Source organism: Geotrypetes seraphini, chromosome 9, assembly GCF_902459505.1.
Source record: "Geotrypetes seraphini chromosome 9, aGeoSer1.1, whole genome shotgun sequence".
Lineage (NCBI taxonomy): Eukaryota > Metazoa > Chordata > Amphibia > Gymnophiona > Dermophiidae > Geotrypetes > Geotrypetes seraphini.
Window position 1 is genome coordinate 187,830,175 of NC_047092.1, and position 15,594 is coordinate 187,845,768.

At 46.7% G+C, this 15,594-nt stretch overlaps 1 protein-coding gene across 1 annotated transcript in view; it reads right to left on the minus strand.

Annotated features, from left to right (window-relative positions):
• Positions 1-1,532: 1,532 nt before the first annotated feature.
• FYTTD1 (forty-two-three domain containing 1) overlaps positions 1,533-15,594 on the minus strand; it is a 49,697-nt gene continuing 35,635 nt past the window's right edge. The window contains exons 8-9 of the mRNA XM_033958777.1: positions 6,739-6,862; positions 1,533-3,900 (exon numbers count right to left, since the gene is read on the minus strand). Of these exons, the coding sequence (XP_033814668.1) occupies positions 3,805-3,900; positions 6,739-6,862 (220 nt within the window). The 3' untranslated portion in view covers positions 1,533-3,804. The remainder of the gene's footprint in view (positions 3,901-6,738; positions 6,863-15,594) is intronic.

Genomic DNA, 15,594 nt, shown 5'->3' on the forward strand with positions numbered 1-15,594 from the left:
TTAAGAAATTCCTTTGCAGGGACTTTTTGCAATTGCAGGATAGTCCAGATGTCGCATCAGCTGTGTTGAGGCTCAGTAGCTTAGATACCTTTTAAAGAAATTCAAGATAGCAGGTGCTTGTTTAGGCAGCAGGGGGTGGAGATGGGTCTTTTCCTTAGGTGAAATGACCTCCTCTATATTTGACCAAGGTTCCGGGGAGCACAAATAGGAGTAAAGCCCTATTCCAACCATGTATGTGTAACTGGGGGTAGGACAATAGCATCTGGCAAATTGGAAGGCAGGTTATGTGGGGGAGGGTATGCATACCTTGCATGAGGGAGGTACTTTCATGCATGGAGCTGCAGGAAAGCATTTGAAGGAGGCAAGAGGAGAAACTCCTGGAGATTCACAGGCATCAAAATAGAATCCTATGGGGAAGGAAACTGGCCAAGAGGAGAGAGGAAATTGGGTCAGCCTTACCTTTTTCACAGTGCCTGCTGGTGTAGGGGGAAGCTGCACGCTGGTAGTCTGTGCCAGGACTTGTTGCACTTTCACGTGTCAAAGCCACTACCTTTGATGATGCTGGAGGAGTGGGCTTGGAGCAATGGTCCACAGATTTGTGGCCATGTCCACTCTTTGAAAAAGCTGCTGCCAGAGCTGAGCTGGCATCTGGGTGCGCAGGAGAATATTACGACATGGTGAGTCTCCAGGTCACTTCTCCTAGCAATGCCAAAACTGGACGAGGGGGTGGGGAGCAAACACTGCTTATGCAGGCACAGGATAGGTAGCCATGTCAGGTTGAGGAAAGTACCAGCATTGAGGCAACAGTTGGCAGGCCTGGCTTTCCTTTTGGGTATGGATGTTGACCTGTTTTATTTTTTTGGCTGAATGCAAGGACAAGGGGGCAGCTGTGTCTTAACTAGGAGCAGTTGAAATAAAACTGGTGCTGAATGTGGGAACTCTCACCTACAGCCAGGAAGCCAAAAGGATTACTATAGCTAGGGGAGAGCTCGAACGCAGGATCAGTCTGAGGATACCCCCAAGAGGTCTGTCTCTATCTCCCCTGCTTGTCTACAGAGATCCACATGAGCACTTTTCTAGGAGGACCGATACACACCAGTTTATATTGTATCCCAATTGCTTGAACATGGAAACTGGCAGACCAAAGACTAAAGAAATCAAATGGGACAACTCTAATGAATGTATGTGAACATGTAAAGGTAAACACCAAGACCAGGGAACACATTACCAACAATTTGAGGAGATTTACCTAAAAGGACAGCAACAGGGATCCAGCTTGTGCTTGATCTAGTCTGTGACAAGGACAGAATAAGAAGCACCCAAGATGTTGCAAGACTTGCCTTTCTGGTATTGAATTCTCTGAAGGCAGATAAAGACCCTATGATCTAGCCATCTACTCCCTTAGAGATCCAACGTACTTGTCCCAAGCTTTCTTGAATTCAGAAAGCATAAACTGCCCAAGAACACCACAATTAAATCTGTTAATACATACCAAACACTGCTTAGAGACGTAAGAAAGACACAAAACCAGCTTAAGAAAACAGTAACATTTTTATTTAAAAAGTCACTTCAACAGCTTACGATTCAAATGTATTAACTTCCAAAACATTCACTGTAAAGAATCTTTGTGTAAATTGCAAACTTTCCCTGACAGATGCTGCACCTCACTGCTGCGGAAGGCACTGAACACCACGCAAGGACCTTTCCAGGCTAGTAACAGGATGACTTGACACGACACTGGCTATTTCCAGCTCAGTCAGAACCAGGGTTGGGATCCTGGAGGTATTGAGCCCTCATTCAAAATCACCTCTTTTAATAAGCCAAACAACCATTGTTCCTAATCTGGCTATTACAGCAATAGTCCTGAGAACTCTGCATCAAGCCTTCCTCCCTCCAGGGCACAGAATACTGCCCTCTGCTGCTTTACTCATGATGGTGCATATCACTGCCACTCAGTCAAGGGGTCAGCCCAACACAGAACATTTTTTAAACAAATTTACTGCTACATGGCATGAAATGGGGAAATAAGCCTCCAGTGCTTATTTGTTTAGACTTGCTATTGCCAAGAAGCATGCAAGTCATATTAAACAATTATTTTTAAGCCAACATGATTAGGGATGTGCAATGTGTATTGGGGTGAGAAGGGGAAAAGGAAAGTTAATATGGGAGCTGTCTAAATCTCTCTCGCATAAGTCTTCCCCAAGGAAGATGCAAGATAATTCTGACAATTTCACCACAAAGGCGTTACCGAGACATTTAGATCCATAACGTGGCATTAGCTCAGCTTTAATGGAAGTAAAGCCACAAAAAGCCACTTGAGGTTCAACCCTTAACATACACATTATGCCTCCTAATTGTTAGCTGCAAAAGGCTCAAATGGAAATGCAGCTTCTACCTCAATCCTTCCCATAATGGGGCCTGCACTGGCACCAAAGGAAAGCAGAGAATATCACCAAGGACTCATCTTCGACTGTTTCAGGCAGGTATCGGATTTTTTGTGCATTAAGACATTTAATCATTATCAATTGACAATTTGAAAGAGCTGAAAGAAAAGTTATAAAAAATTGCTTATTAGTGCAATGGTTAATTAGTGTAAAGGACTTCTTTTGGGTCAGCCCTGAAACTCCTCGGTGTGAACATGTCATGAAGTGGTACACAGGAAAGAAAGTGGCTGGCCACAGAAAGATAGCGATGACATCTCAATAAAGGCTCTGCCGTTGTCCAGCTGTGTCATGCCATCTCTGGAATGGGGTTTGAAAATGAAGGGGGAATTAAAAGGAAAAAAATAAATTGTTCTTCATGTGTAGCGCACACTGCTTTGATACATGGTGTACTCTGCTCTGAATATTCATCGTACTCTCAAATGATAGCCAGCAGTCTAAAATGTAATTTTGACGCTAAACCCTACTGTGTAGGAGGACTCTACAATCCTGCTATAAAAAAAAGAACAAATTTTGCTTGGGATTTACAAAAACGTCAGAGCCTAAGGTACTCTAATCTGTAAAGATGAACAACACATATTAAGAAGGAACACACTTTTTAGCCTCCCTGGCAGGTGATTTTAAACTCGGGATGCTACCGAGCCAAAGAGATGTGCAAGCCCCCTGGACAGGTAGTTCAATCTATCCACCACGCTAAGAACCAGGTTCCTCCTCTTGCGTCTAGCAGGGAATTTCCCAAGACATTCCTCTTCCAAGGTTGCTGAAACATCATGTGATCGTTAGCTAATAATAAAAACACTAAGGGTCAAGATGGACCAAAAAGTATGAGAAACTTTATAGCCTTCAATAAAGAAAATTTTGTTTCAACTGTCAGATCCCCAACTAATATAAAAAATATATGTTCTGCCCATCTTGCTGCTGGCAGACTTCTGATGCATTAACTGTTTGTGATCTACAATTCTTTCAGTCATCGTAGTAAGTATGGACACTATCACCTGGTTAGCCAGCTACTGGTGTAAATCAAACCTCATCTTTTATTGCCCAGAATAGCAGAACACTGTTATGCTGTTTCCCCTTTTTTGGAGGGTGGGGGTAGGAGGGCAATAGAGAGAAAAGGTAACTATTCTAAAGTATAAACAATAAAAATATATTTTACTAAGGTTGCCTTAAATTAAAAAAGGGAATCTGCTTCCTGTCTGGTCAATTTCTGAAAAACAATGTTTTTTGGTTCCTCGTTTTCCAAAAAGTTAACAAAAAAAAAATTAAAAATTAAAAAGCACACAAAAAAGCTCCACAACTCAAATACCCCCCAAAACAGTCGAGTCCATTTATACAAAACCAAAGCAAGTGTAGGGTGGAGAATCTATCCCACTGTGACAAATCTGTTGCCTTTTTCTGACATCAGGGCAGTCCTTTGTTCCTGTAGGATCCTAAAGCGCTCATTCAAAGTTATTCCTGTCTGCAAATCAAAAACAAAGACTAAATTAATTCTGCAAACAGTCAAAAATGATCTTCTTCACCCAAACAGCTTAATCCTTTGGACTGTTATTTTTTGTTTACATAAACACTTTAAGCAACTCATTTTTCACAAAATTAGACAGGCAGGAAGGTGAGAAAGCAAAACAAATATGGTCCAGAGCTGGCTTAAGGGGCTGTGGCGCCTTAAGCCAGCTTTTGCTATTGAACTCAAGGGAAGGGGTGGGGAGTGCAATCTTATAATCAGAACCACAGAGATAACCACAAGAACGACCCCACACCAGAAAGTAGCTGTGTTGTCTGATCATTTTATTTTTCCAGTTAGGTTGACCCTGATTCTCTCTTTATCACTTTTCTCCTTTTGGTTTTCCAGGCTCTCATTTCCATTTTTTGTTTCTTCTTCTTCCCTATCTTCCCTGGTCTCCCCTACATCTGACACCTTCTCTATCTAGAACTGGGTTTCACTCCTCCATGTTTATATTAGCGACTTTAATGACCCAGTCTTTCCATTCCCATTTGTCTCATTCATTCCACAGCCTCCTTATGCCTCCCTCATCTTTCACCCATTTTCTAGACCCCCATTTCTATTTAGGTACTTAGGGCTAGATTCACTAAGCTTTGCGAGCCTTCTCCGGCCCCAACCCGATTCAGTAATCTTCTGGCCGATCTGATCATGCAAACGAGGGAAAATGGCATGTAAAGTAGGAAGGCAGCGATTCACTAAACCAACAAAGGAACACTAATTGGGCTGGCTGATCCAAAGAGAAGCGACTGCTGAGGACCAGTCGCTCACGTCCTTGCCGACTGTCCTGTTCTCTGCCGCCCTGAAATTCCAGCTCTGCAGCCCTAAAATCCCAGTATCAAAACAAAAATAAAACCAATTTAAACACATCTCCCTTGTGCAAAACGCACAAGGCAAGCTCTGCCAACTCTCCTGCTCTCTGCCGCCCTGTACCTGAAGTGGGCCCACAGGTTAAAAACGTGTTCTGTTCCTGGCTGCATATAGCTCTGGCTAAAGTGTGTTATGTTCCATTAAACCCCCCCTCCCCCGTTTTGACCTCGCTTGTGCAGAGAAGATGGTCTGCGCATGCATCAGAATCGCTCTGCAGCGATCCGTGAAGTCACTGTGGGGCATGCCTCCAATCGAATTAATTTGCATGATGACTTGTAGTGAATCGGTCACCCGGGAAGACTCAGTCACAGATCACATCAGTGAGTTTAGTGAATCTAGGCTTTAGTCCTTTCCCAACCTTATTTACCTTTCTTTAATTTTCATCCCCTTACCAGAAACTTCCTTGTCAGTCAATTCCTTTCTTAGGTCATACCCCCTCCATGCATTCCTTTTAATCCTCCCATTTCTACCCTTTCACTGCCTTCAAAGACTAGCCCCTTGTCCATAGCCTCACAAACCATCTCCCTTCCCTCCTACTCACATCCTTTCACCCAATTCCATTGTTCTTTTAATCTCTGGTCAATTTAGTCCTCACTCAGGAGAAGATTCTCTTAACAATCGCACTAAAATCCAATGGACCGCTATCGCAGCCATAAATATAACAATTTGAAAAAGACAAGTCATTCTCTAAAACCTGCGCATTAACATGAGGTTCACAGAAGGCCACTAAATTTGCATGGGACAAGTTGCTGGTGATAGCATAGAATACACCTGCAAATAAAAAAGACCCCAAATTGAAGATTGTCAGGAGGGATGCCCACTCCCTCCTGCCGCTGGTGATGCCTATACCCCGACACCCCCGTACCTTTCAGCCGTTGGCCGGCCGGAGGGATGCCTACTCCCTCTGGCCAGCCACTTCAAAATGGCGGGCCTTCCTCTTCCCGATGCATCTTGGAATGCACTAGGGAGGGACCTAAGGCGCTGATTGGCCCAGGTGCTTAAGGCCCCTCCCACAGGGGACATCTCTGCTTCTGGGAGGGGGGGGAATCACCATCAGGAGTTGGTATCCTCCCTGTCAGAGGGACGGGGACCCCAGTGGCGGGAGGGGCCGTACTTCAATTCAAGGTTGAGGTTGTTTTTTTGGAGGGGAGGTTCATTTGCAGGGGTGGGGGGTTGCTGAGCTGTCAAGTCTACTTTCCTGTCAATGCCTGAGCCAATCAGCACTCTGGCACTGACCGGAAAGTAAGGCTACGACAGCTCAGTCCCTGCAGGAAAATTTTGCCTGCAAATATAGGACAACGAAGTTAGGGAATCATTCGGCAATAATAGAGAATCGCCCGGAGTGCTTGTTTAAATATTAATGACCTCATTGTAATACATTTGCATGGTAGAATCGGAGTCTGCCAGGAAGCTCTGAAAAGACAATGGTGAGACCTTTTGATAACTTCCACACTAAATCGGCTGGAACTGGTAGGTTTTGAGAATCTTCCCCTCAGCATCCTTCTCAAGCCCCAGGTCTCCACTTACATTCCCAATACTCAGCCACCCAATCATAACGTCTCCACTTAAGTCTGAGTCCCTGCTGTCCTGCATCCTTACATCCCCAGAGCTCACCTCCTGCAGATGACATTGCTACTGCCCCCTCATAGAATCTATCCTCCTTTCCAAGCATCAGCCCCAGTTCCACCAGAAGCAACTGGTCTCGCATTTCAGATATGTAGGGAAGCCCAAGGCAGAGGAGCATGGTTGTAGAAAGGAAGAGAACATGCTCCTGCCGTTGTTCATGCCCCTAAAGGTTGGGCCTCACTGGCTCACTCCTTAAGCTAGCCCGGGGAAGGTCCATGCTAACTAATGAATTCTATATTTTGCAACTGGAACAGCAGACATGGCACTCAAGAGTAAAATAAGAATAACAAACCCAAGAATCACCTGTTTTCCCACACTGTTGATATCAAACTGCAGAGGCACTCCTTTTGGAATCCTTGGCTCTGACGAATCCTTTTTCATCAGGAATGAGGGAAGAGGAGGATGGTTTAATCTGGACCTCGCTGGTCTGTAATGACACACAAGACTGATTCTATCGCAACAGGCTAGCATACCCACTGGAACAAAGAATACAGGAATTTTGTCAGCGAGTCTTGATTGGTTGAAATTCACAACCAGGTTACTGCTGCAAAGTCAATTTTAAATTTTATAAACTGCTTGCTCACTTAAAACTGGCAAATTCAGTTAGTCCTATAGATCTGGATATAAAACAAGATTATTGTTCTTCAATAGATCAGAGCAAAAACTGTGGATGGGATGTTCTGAAAGATTTATTTATCACTTCACAATAAAAACAAATACAAATCCAAGTTGATAGTCCACATATATTTGTCCCACCGGACCCTACACGGTCCGTGTTTCGGCAAACATGCCTTCCTCAGGGGTCCTGAAAGTAATAGGTTTGACATGGTAAGAGTGTAAAGAATACCATTGAGAAGCTGTAATTGTGCAATTTGATAGAATGCTGATCCAAAGTCTGGGCCTAAACTTCCACAGTTTTAGAAACAAATCACTCCCAAACTAAAGATGAACCAAGTACCTGCATGGCGTCCCCCCAATAGTCTCCATTTCAGGGTTCTGCAGTACAGACATCAAAATAACCTGGCAGTTTCCAACCCTGCTCAAAAGTTGCAGCAATAAATTCCTGGAAGCAATTGTTGAATCAGCCAAGTTGCAGGAGGATGACCCTCCAGCAACTCCACTGCCCCTTCTATGCCGCTAGCACATCCGGGTCGGGGTAGGTGAAGCTTCTGTTCAGGGGTAAAGAAAACCCCATTAGTGCAGCCATTGGTCTAAAGCTCTGGCAAGGCTGAAAGAAGTACTCCCCCAGAGGCAACAGAGATGTGGCAGTAGCTGGAGAAGTTGTCACGGCCCCCCTGTTCCTCTTCTTACCCATGGGGGAAAGTTGCCACACATACTCAAACTCAAGAGAGGTCAGGAGCTCTGCCATCTTGACTTAGGACTCCTTTTAAGTCCTATGAAAGAGGTTTCTCAGTCTCTGCTCTTATTATAAAGACCTTGGCTCTCTCTAACATTTTCTTTATGAATATGTACAAGGTATTTGATTATATGATAAGAAAGGGTGGGAGATAAGAGCATATCATTTGAACTATTGATGATTATTAAGTGCTATATTTATTGTTAATTTGTTTGAATATATTGTCACACTTATTGTAAGTTTGAAAATGAATAAAAATTTAAAAGAATATCCCAATATAAACATTTGCTGGACAATTATTGTCTATACAAGAAAATGCATATAATTTGGAAATCATTTGTTTTATCCTCAGGCTTATCTGATGCAGATCAAAAGGAGAAATTAGGTTCTTACCTGCTAATTTACTTTCTTTTAGCTTCTCCAGACCAGTAGAGGTTAATCTTTACGAATGGGTATATATCCAATCATGACCAGCAGGTGGAGACTGAAAACAAAACTGTGGGACAGTATATCATATACTCCCTTCTCTATTCTCATCAGTCAGCCGAATAGCCAAGCAGAGCTAAGAACTGGAAAACAGAAATAAACAATACTCCGAACAGGAGTAACAACTAACATACCCAAATGCTGTTGGAAAATGCAGAGGAGAAATACTAGAAGGAAAATGTCCTCACAGCTCGCCAGCCGAGCTACAGCCGCTGTTCTTTAATTCTCCCCGGCCCTAGAAAAATACTAGAACCCGCAGCAAAAAACAAAACTGCCCACGCAACAGCCCCAACACACCAATAACAGACAAGGTGGAGACCTCTACTGGTCTGGAGAAGCTAAAAGAAAGTAAATTAGCAGGTAAGAACCTAATTTCTCCTTCTTTAGACTCTCCAGACCAGTAGAGGTTAATCTTTACAAATGGGACATACCAAAGCAGTCCCTCACACGGGCGGGACCCCCGAAGGGCTAACACCAGAACATGCACACCGAACACCGCATCTCGACGTGCCTGAACATCTACCCAAAAGTGTCTGACAAAGGAATACAAGGAAGACCAAACCGCAGCCTTACAAATGTCCACTAGAGGCATGAGCGACGACTCGGCTCAAAAAGCCTCCTGACCCCGAGTGGAATGAGCTTTGAGAAACTCCAGAATGGGCTTCTGCCTCAGAAGAGAAGCAAAAGCAATAGTCTCCTTGATCCAGCGTGCAATAGTAGCCTTAAAAGCGCCAGCCCCCCTACGAGGACCAGCTAGAAGAACAAAGAGATGATCTTATTTCCTGATCTCCTGGGTCCGCTGCACATAAGAGCGAAGGACCCAACCAACATCCAACTTGCGCAGCTGTCTTTGCTCAGAAGAGCTCCGACTACCCAAGATCGGGAGGACCACAGATTAATTGACATGAAAAGGAGAAACTACTTTTGGCAGTAAAAGAAGGAACAGGCCTCAAGACAACCCGCTCCCTAGAAAACTCCAAGAAGGGAGCCCTACAAGAGAAAACCTGTAGCTCAGAAACACGCCTAGCGGAAGAAATGTCCATCAAAAAGACCGCCTTCAGAGTAAGATCCTTCAAAGAGCAACCGCCCAACGGTTCGAAGGGCGGGTGCACCAGAACAGATAGAACCAGATTGAGATCCCAAGAGGGAACAGAGGGCCGCACGGGAGGCCTGAGCAACTTGGTCGCCCGCAAAAAGCGAATCACATCAGGAATGACTGTCAAATGCTGACCTGTCACGAACCCCAAAAGGCTGACAAGACCGCAAGCTGAACCCGGAGAGAAGACCAAGCCAGGCCTCTATCCAGGCCATCTTGTAAGAACTCTAGGATGTTAGGCAGAGAAGCGCGAAAAGAGACCACTCCCCGCATCTGGCACCACCCCTCAAAGAGGCGCCAAACCCACATATAAGCCTGAGAGGTAGAAAGCCTCCGGGACCCCAAGAGTATAGAGATCACCTTATCTGAATACCCCTTCTTACCAAGGCGACCCCTTTCAAAAGCCAAGCCGTAAGACAGAAGGGAGACGGGTCGAACATGGGAATGGGACCCTGCGTCAGAAGGTCGTCCAAGAGAGGCAGAGGAAGAGGATCCACCACCAGAGCGTCACCAGATCCGCGTATCACAGATGTCGAGGCCAATCCGGAGCCACCAGAACCACCAGACCCGGATGGCGAGCAATGCGGAGAAGAACTCTGCCCACTAATGGTCATGGAGGGAACACGCACAACAGCCCTCTGTTGGCCATGGTTGAACCAGAGCATCCAGATCCTCGGCCAGTCCATCCCTGCGACGACTGAAGAAGCGGGACACCTTGGCGTTGCCACTCGTGGTCATCAGGTCCATCAGGGGCTGACCCCAAGCCTGCACTATCAACTGAAAAGCCACGGGGCTGAGACACCACTCTCCAGGATCTAAGATGTGACGACTGAACATTCTCCACCCCAGCTATGTGAGAGGCCGAGAAGTCCAGAAGGTGTGACTCCACCCAAAGCATGAGCCGAGCCGCCTCCTGTGCCACCTGAGCGCTCTTGGTGCCCCAACGATTGACATAAGCCACCACCGTGGCATTGTCCGACTGGACTCTGACCGACTTGCCCATCAAGAGGGAGCAGAAGGCTAACAACGCCAGACGGACGGCTCTGGTCTCCAACACATTGATTGACCAGGACGCCTCCTCCATGGACCAGGTGCCCTGAGCTGAGTTACCTAGACACTGAACCCCCCCAACCGAGGAGATTGGCATCCGTGAGAAGCATCGTCCACTGCGGTAGATCCAGACTCACCCTCTAGACCAGATGAGAGGTCTGGAGCTACCAACAAAGATATCCAAACTGTGCCTCTGGGGTGACCACCTCCGGAGCAGAGCATACTGAAGAGGTCACATGTGGGCCCGCGCCCACCTCATCACGTCCAGGAATGCTGCCATCGACCCCAAGACTTGGAGGAAATCCTGCGCCCGAGGACACCGGGATGCCAAAAGGCGGCGAATCTGAGATTGCAATTTGTTTACCCCGGCCTCTGGAAGGAAGACCTTCCTCAAGGAGGCGTTGAACAGAACCCCAAGGTACTCCAGATGCTGAGCTGGGACCAACCGACTCTTGGAAAGGTTGACCACCCAGCCCAGTGACCGGAGAAACTCAACCACCCGAGCCGTAACCCGGGTGCTCTCCTGCAATGACTTCGCCCAAATCAACCAGTCATCCCAGTAGGGGTGCACCAGAATGCCCTCCGACTGCAATGCCGCCACGACGACCACCATCACGTTTGGTGAACATCTGGGGAGTCATGGCCAGGCCTAAGGTAAGCACACAGAACTGATAGTACTGACCCAATATCGCAAAGCGAAGAAAGAGCTGATGAGAGGCCCGAATGGAAACAGGCAAGTAGGCCTCCGCCAGAGCGAGAGAAATCAGGAACTCCCCGGCTGAACCGCCAGAAGGAGAGACTGCAGTGTGTCCATGCGAATAAAAGGGAATTCTGAGAGCCCTTTTGACCCCGGTTTAAACCAAGGATGGGGCGAAAGGTCCCCTCCTTTTAGGGCCCCACAAAGGAAATGGCGTACTAGCCGGTGCCGCACTCCTGAGGGGACACTGGACAACTGCTTTGAGATCTAACAAGCGCTGAAGGGTCTGGCGAAAGGCTAGCGTCTCCCATGCCACCTGACACGGAAAGGCTAGATATGATCCGGTAGAGAGCAGGCAAAATTCTAGAGCATAACCGTCCCGCACCACCACCAGGACCCACTGATCAGACGTGATCTCGGCCCACTTGGGAAACAAGTTGCGCAGCCAGGCACCCACGGGAACCAAAGGGGGCGCCGGCAAAGAGCCATCGTGCAGGACGGGCAGCAGGGGAACCGGGGGGGGGGGGAACTCCCAGCCCCCCGACGGGCTCCCTGAAAAGACTGCATGCGCTAAGCCAACCAATCCCGGGGAAAAACTGGAAGCCTGGAAAGAAGCAGCCCCACACCCCAGGCGAAACTTGCGAAATTCCCGCAGACGCCCCCGGGCAGTGCCGCCCCGAGACACCGGGCAGGCACAGCCCTCAGGCGGACGGGGCACCTTAGAGTCCGTCAAAGTCTGAACCACCATATCTAAGTCCTCTCCAAACAAAAACAACCCCCAAAAGGGAAATTTGGGGAAGTTCAGTTTTGGACGCGGCATGGTACGGTGCGCGGCCACCAAAAGCCCCAGACTTAGCCGCACCAAGTCACAAAGAACATCCGAGAGGAACGAGGCAGTCATATCAATCTTCACCACCTCCTGATCCACTAAGGACCAGTCATCAGACTCACGATCCAGGACACGCTCAGACCACCGAAACACGGTACTAGTCACCAGCCCCACACAAATAGCCGCCTGGACCCCCAAGGCAGAGACATCAAAATTATACTTAAGATGTGTCTCTAATGTACGCTCCTCAGAGACCCTAAGGGCAGAACCGCCTGTAACAGGCACAGTATGCCACATAGCAAGCGCCGAGACCACCGCGTCCACCACTGGCGAAATTAAAGTAGCCCTATCCCCCTCTGGGATGGGATACCCATGAGCCAAGGTGCGCATCAACCAAAATGGCGCCCCGACGTAGTCTACTGCGCCAGCACAAAATCCCGAAAATCCTGACGCACAGGAAAAGAGCGGGAAACAGGACAGACCTCCCTGAAGCTGAGGGGCCCACATACGCGGGGTCTCCGGTGGCGCAACTTCAAAAATGCAGCACCGAGGAAACCTGCTAAATCAGGTCTAAAAGCTCATCCCTCTGAATAAAAAGCGCACCACGGACGCATCTGCACTGGAAGACGGGAAACCCGACGCCCCGCTGTCATCAGCCATCCCCTCTAGAGGATTCTGGAAGCCCGCCAAAGCGGCCAGGTCTTCAACCACGCCAACACGCTCCTCCGACCATCAATTTGCAATCCAAGCCCCCCGCGGGCGCTTGGATGAGGGAGGAGGAAGAGGGGACGCCAAATGAAAAGAGGGAGGCAAAGCCACAGGGGTCGCGGAGAGAACCCCCCCCCCCCCCCCCGGAAAACCTCCAGGTGCACATGGGATCCCCAATTGTCTGCACAAAGAAAGAAATTAAATTGGGGGGCAAAAAAAACCCCCGGCAGTCCCCAGGGACTTCCTGTCCCAGCAGGGGTCCCTGCTGAAACCTGCCCCTGTGATTGCAATACAGGGGGAAGGTCACCTGAGGTTGCAGACAAAATGGAGGGAACTGTCTGTCAAAATGGCAAAGATCCCGCCAAAAATAACCCCTCCAGGGCCTGTAGCGGCTGGGAAACCTAAACTGTCCCAGACGCTAAAGTAGGCAAGCCGGCATCAGCTGTTGAAAAATCAGCTGAGAGGGAATCCTATTTCCCCTACCTCGGTGGTTCGGGGAATCCCTCTGGAGTAGTGAGAGCAGATCGGGCTGTCTCACTGCCTTCAGCCGGCTCACGAGGCACTAAGGCCGGGGAGCTCTGGATGCCTGCAGCCACTGCTGACAGAGCTCCATGACCACACCGGCCCAAACCACTGAGTTCAGGACGGCCACGAGTGCAATTGTGTCACACTCCCCCGGAGAAGGGCACAATTGCTCCATATGCGACCTAGCTAGAAGAAAAGTGTCGGTTAGTGCAAAATACAGTAAAATACAGCAAACTGCCAGGGAAGCAACTCTGCAGACCGGCACTATCTCGGGGATTTTTTTTTTTTTTTAGAACAGACTCCACAGGCTCTCAAAGCAATATGCCTTGCTTGATTTAGGGGGCAAGGCTTATTGCTGGGGCTCCTCTAAAAAAATGTGGGGAAGTGGGGGGAGGACCCCGCTCGAGACCCGCCGGGTTTGACACCCCCGAGGTCGGACGGACCCCCAAACAAGGCCCGCCCAAGCTCTATCCAGCCAAAAACAGGGACTAGAAACCCCCTAAACAAATTCCAACAGCCCTACCAAGGGAGATGGGTACATATCACTCAACACCTGCTGGAGACTGAAAGAAGACTGATGAGAACAGAGAAGGGGATATCTTATGTACTATCTCACAGTTTTGTTTTCAGTCTCCACCTGCTGGTCATGATTGGATATATACCCATTCGTAAAGATTAACCTCTACTGGTCTGGAGAGTGCTAAAGAATTTGTTGTTAGTTTTATTTTAAAAATGAATTAAAGTGTGCTTAGGAGGTGGTTGAGGAGTTTGCTCATTTCTAGACTGGAGATATTCAATTCTTGTTAGGTTTTAAGTTTAAGTTTATTAGGATTTTATATACCACCTATCAAGGTTTTCTAAGCGGTTTTACAATCAGGTACTCAAGCATTTTTCCTATCTGTCCCGGTGGGCTCACAAACTATCTAACGTACCTGGGGCTATGGAGGATTAAGTGACTTGCCCAGGGTCACAAGGAGCAGCGCGGGTTTTGAACCCACAACCCCAGGGTGCTGAGGCTGTAGCTTCATCCACCGCGCCACACACTCCTCCTTATATGACTTTATAGGACTTGTGAACCACTGGATGATTGTAGCTTCATCCTGAACTTGTATCATATAGTTCCCTCCTCCAGCAGCTGCTATATCTAATCCAATACACAACTTATTAATCGCACTATACCAAAAAGGTTCAAAGCAATTTATAGTCTAAGAGGCCGTAAAATCTACGGGAAAATACAAAATAAATCAATAATTAAAATATCATCATACCATGAATTTTACAACAAATCAAATAAAGTTTGCAAACTTTTGCAAAACCTTAAGTAATTGATATCCGTCCTAATGTGAACAGGTAAATTAGTCCAAATTGTAATAAAAGCATATGCAAAAGAGGAATTGAGCTGTGCGTTTATACCATAGTCCACTAATCTGTGGAAAATATAGTAATAAAGTAACACAGAATCTAGTGGAAGAATAATGCAAATGAGAAAAAAGCAAAATTAGATTATCTGAAGAGTCAGTCTGTAATATACGATAAACTATACAAGCCGATTTAAACTTAATTGGCCTCTCAACTGATAGCCAATGAAGATTCTCATATGCTAATGCACCACTTTCATATATTTATAGACCAAAAATTCATCTAACCACAGTACTTTGGAGCAATTGCAATTTTTTGATCAGTATATGTGGATTAAAAGTGGAGATCATCATCACAGGCACCTTTTCGGACTTTAATCCATCAAATTAGAACCATATGATACACTCCTGAATGCATAAAGGGACTGTTTGCTGCCCTGCATGATGAAATACATTGTCACTGATATCTATTAACAGTTGAAGCAATACACTTTGCAGCCCTCCCTCCCCCCCCTTGAAGAACCTAAGTGGATGCTAATGAGGAGCCTTTAAGTATTCACATATGTTCAAGTCTGTCTCGGCGACCTACATTAATCTCTAAGTTTCTATAAAAGCTGCCCATCTGTAGCAATGTAGAGATGTCCATTTCAACAGGACATAGTTTAGTTTAGAAATCCCAAGTACTTCATCTCTCTGGACTTTCCAGATATGTTCCCTGTTATAAAATTAATATCTTTGGGGCACCAAGGTTGTGAAACTACATATGTTGCATCTATTTTATCTCCTTTGAGTAGATTGTAACCTTTATAGAGCAGGATCTACAGTGCTGCCTCTTGTCTACTGCTAAGGAAATGAGAAGCAGCAGCAGCTTAGGTGGACCTGCTTCATAGCAGCTGTGAACGATTGCCTTTCTTCCAGAGAGTTTTGGGGTTTGTTTGGGTTTTTATTTATTTATTTATTTTTTGGGGGGGGGGTTTCACATAAGCATAATAGAAGAATAAGTGGTTAAGATTTAAAGGTCATCTTGAAAAGGTAGATTTTTAGGCTGGATTT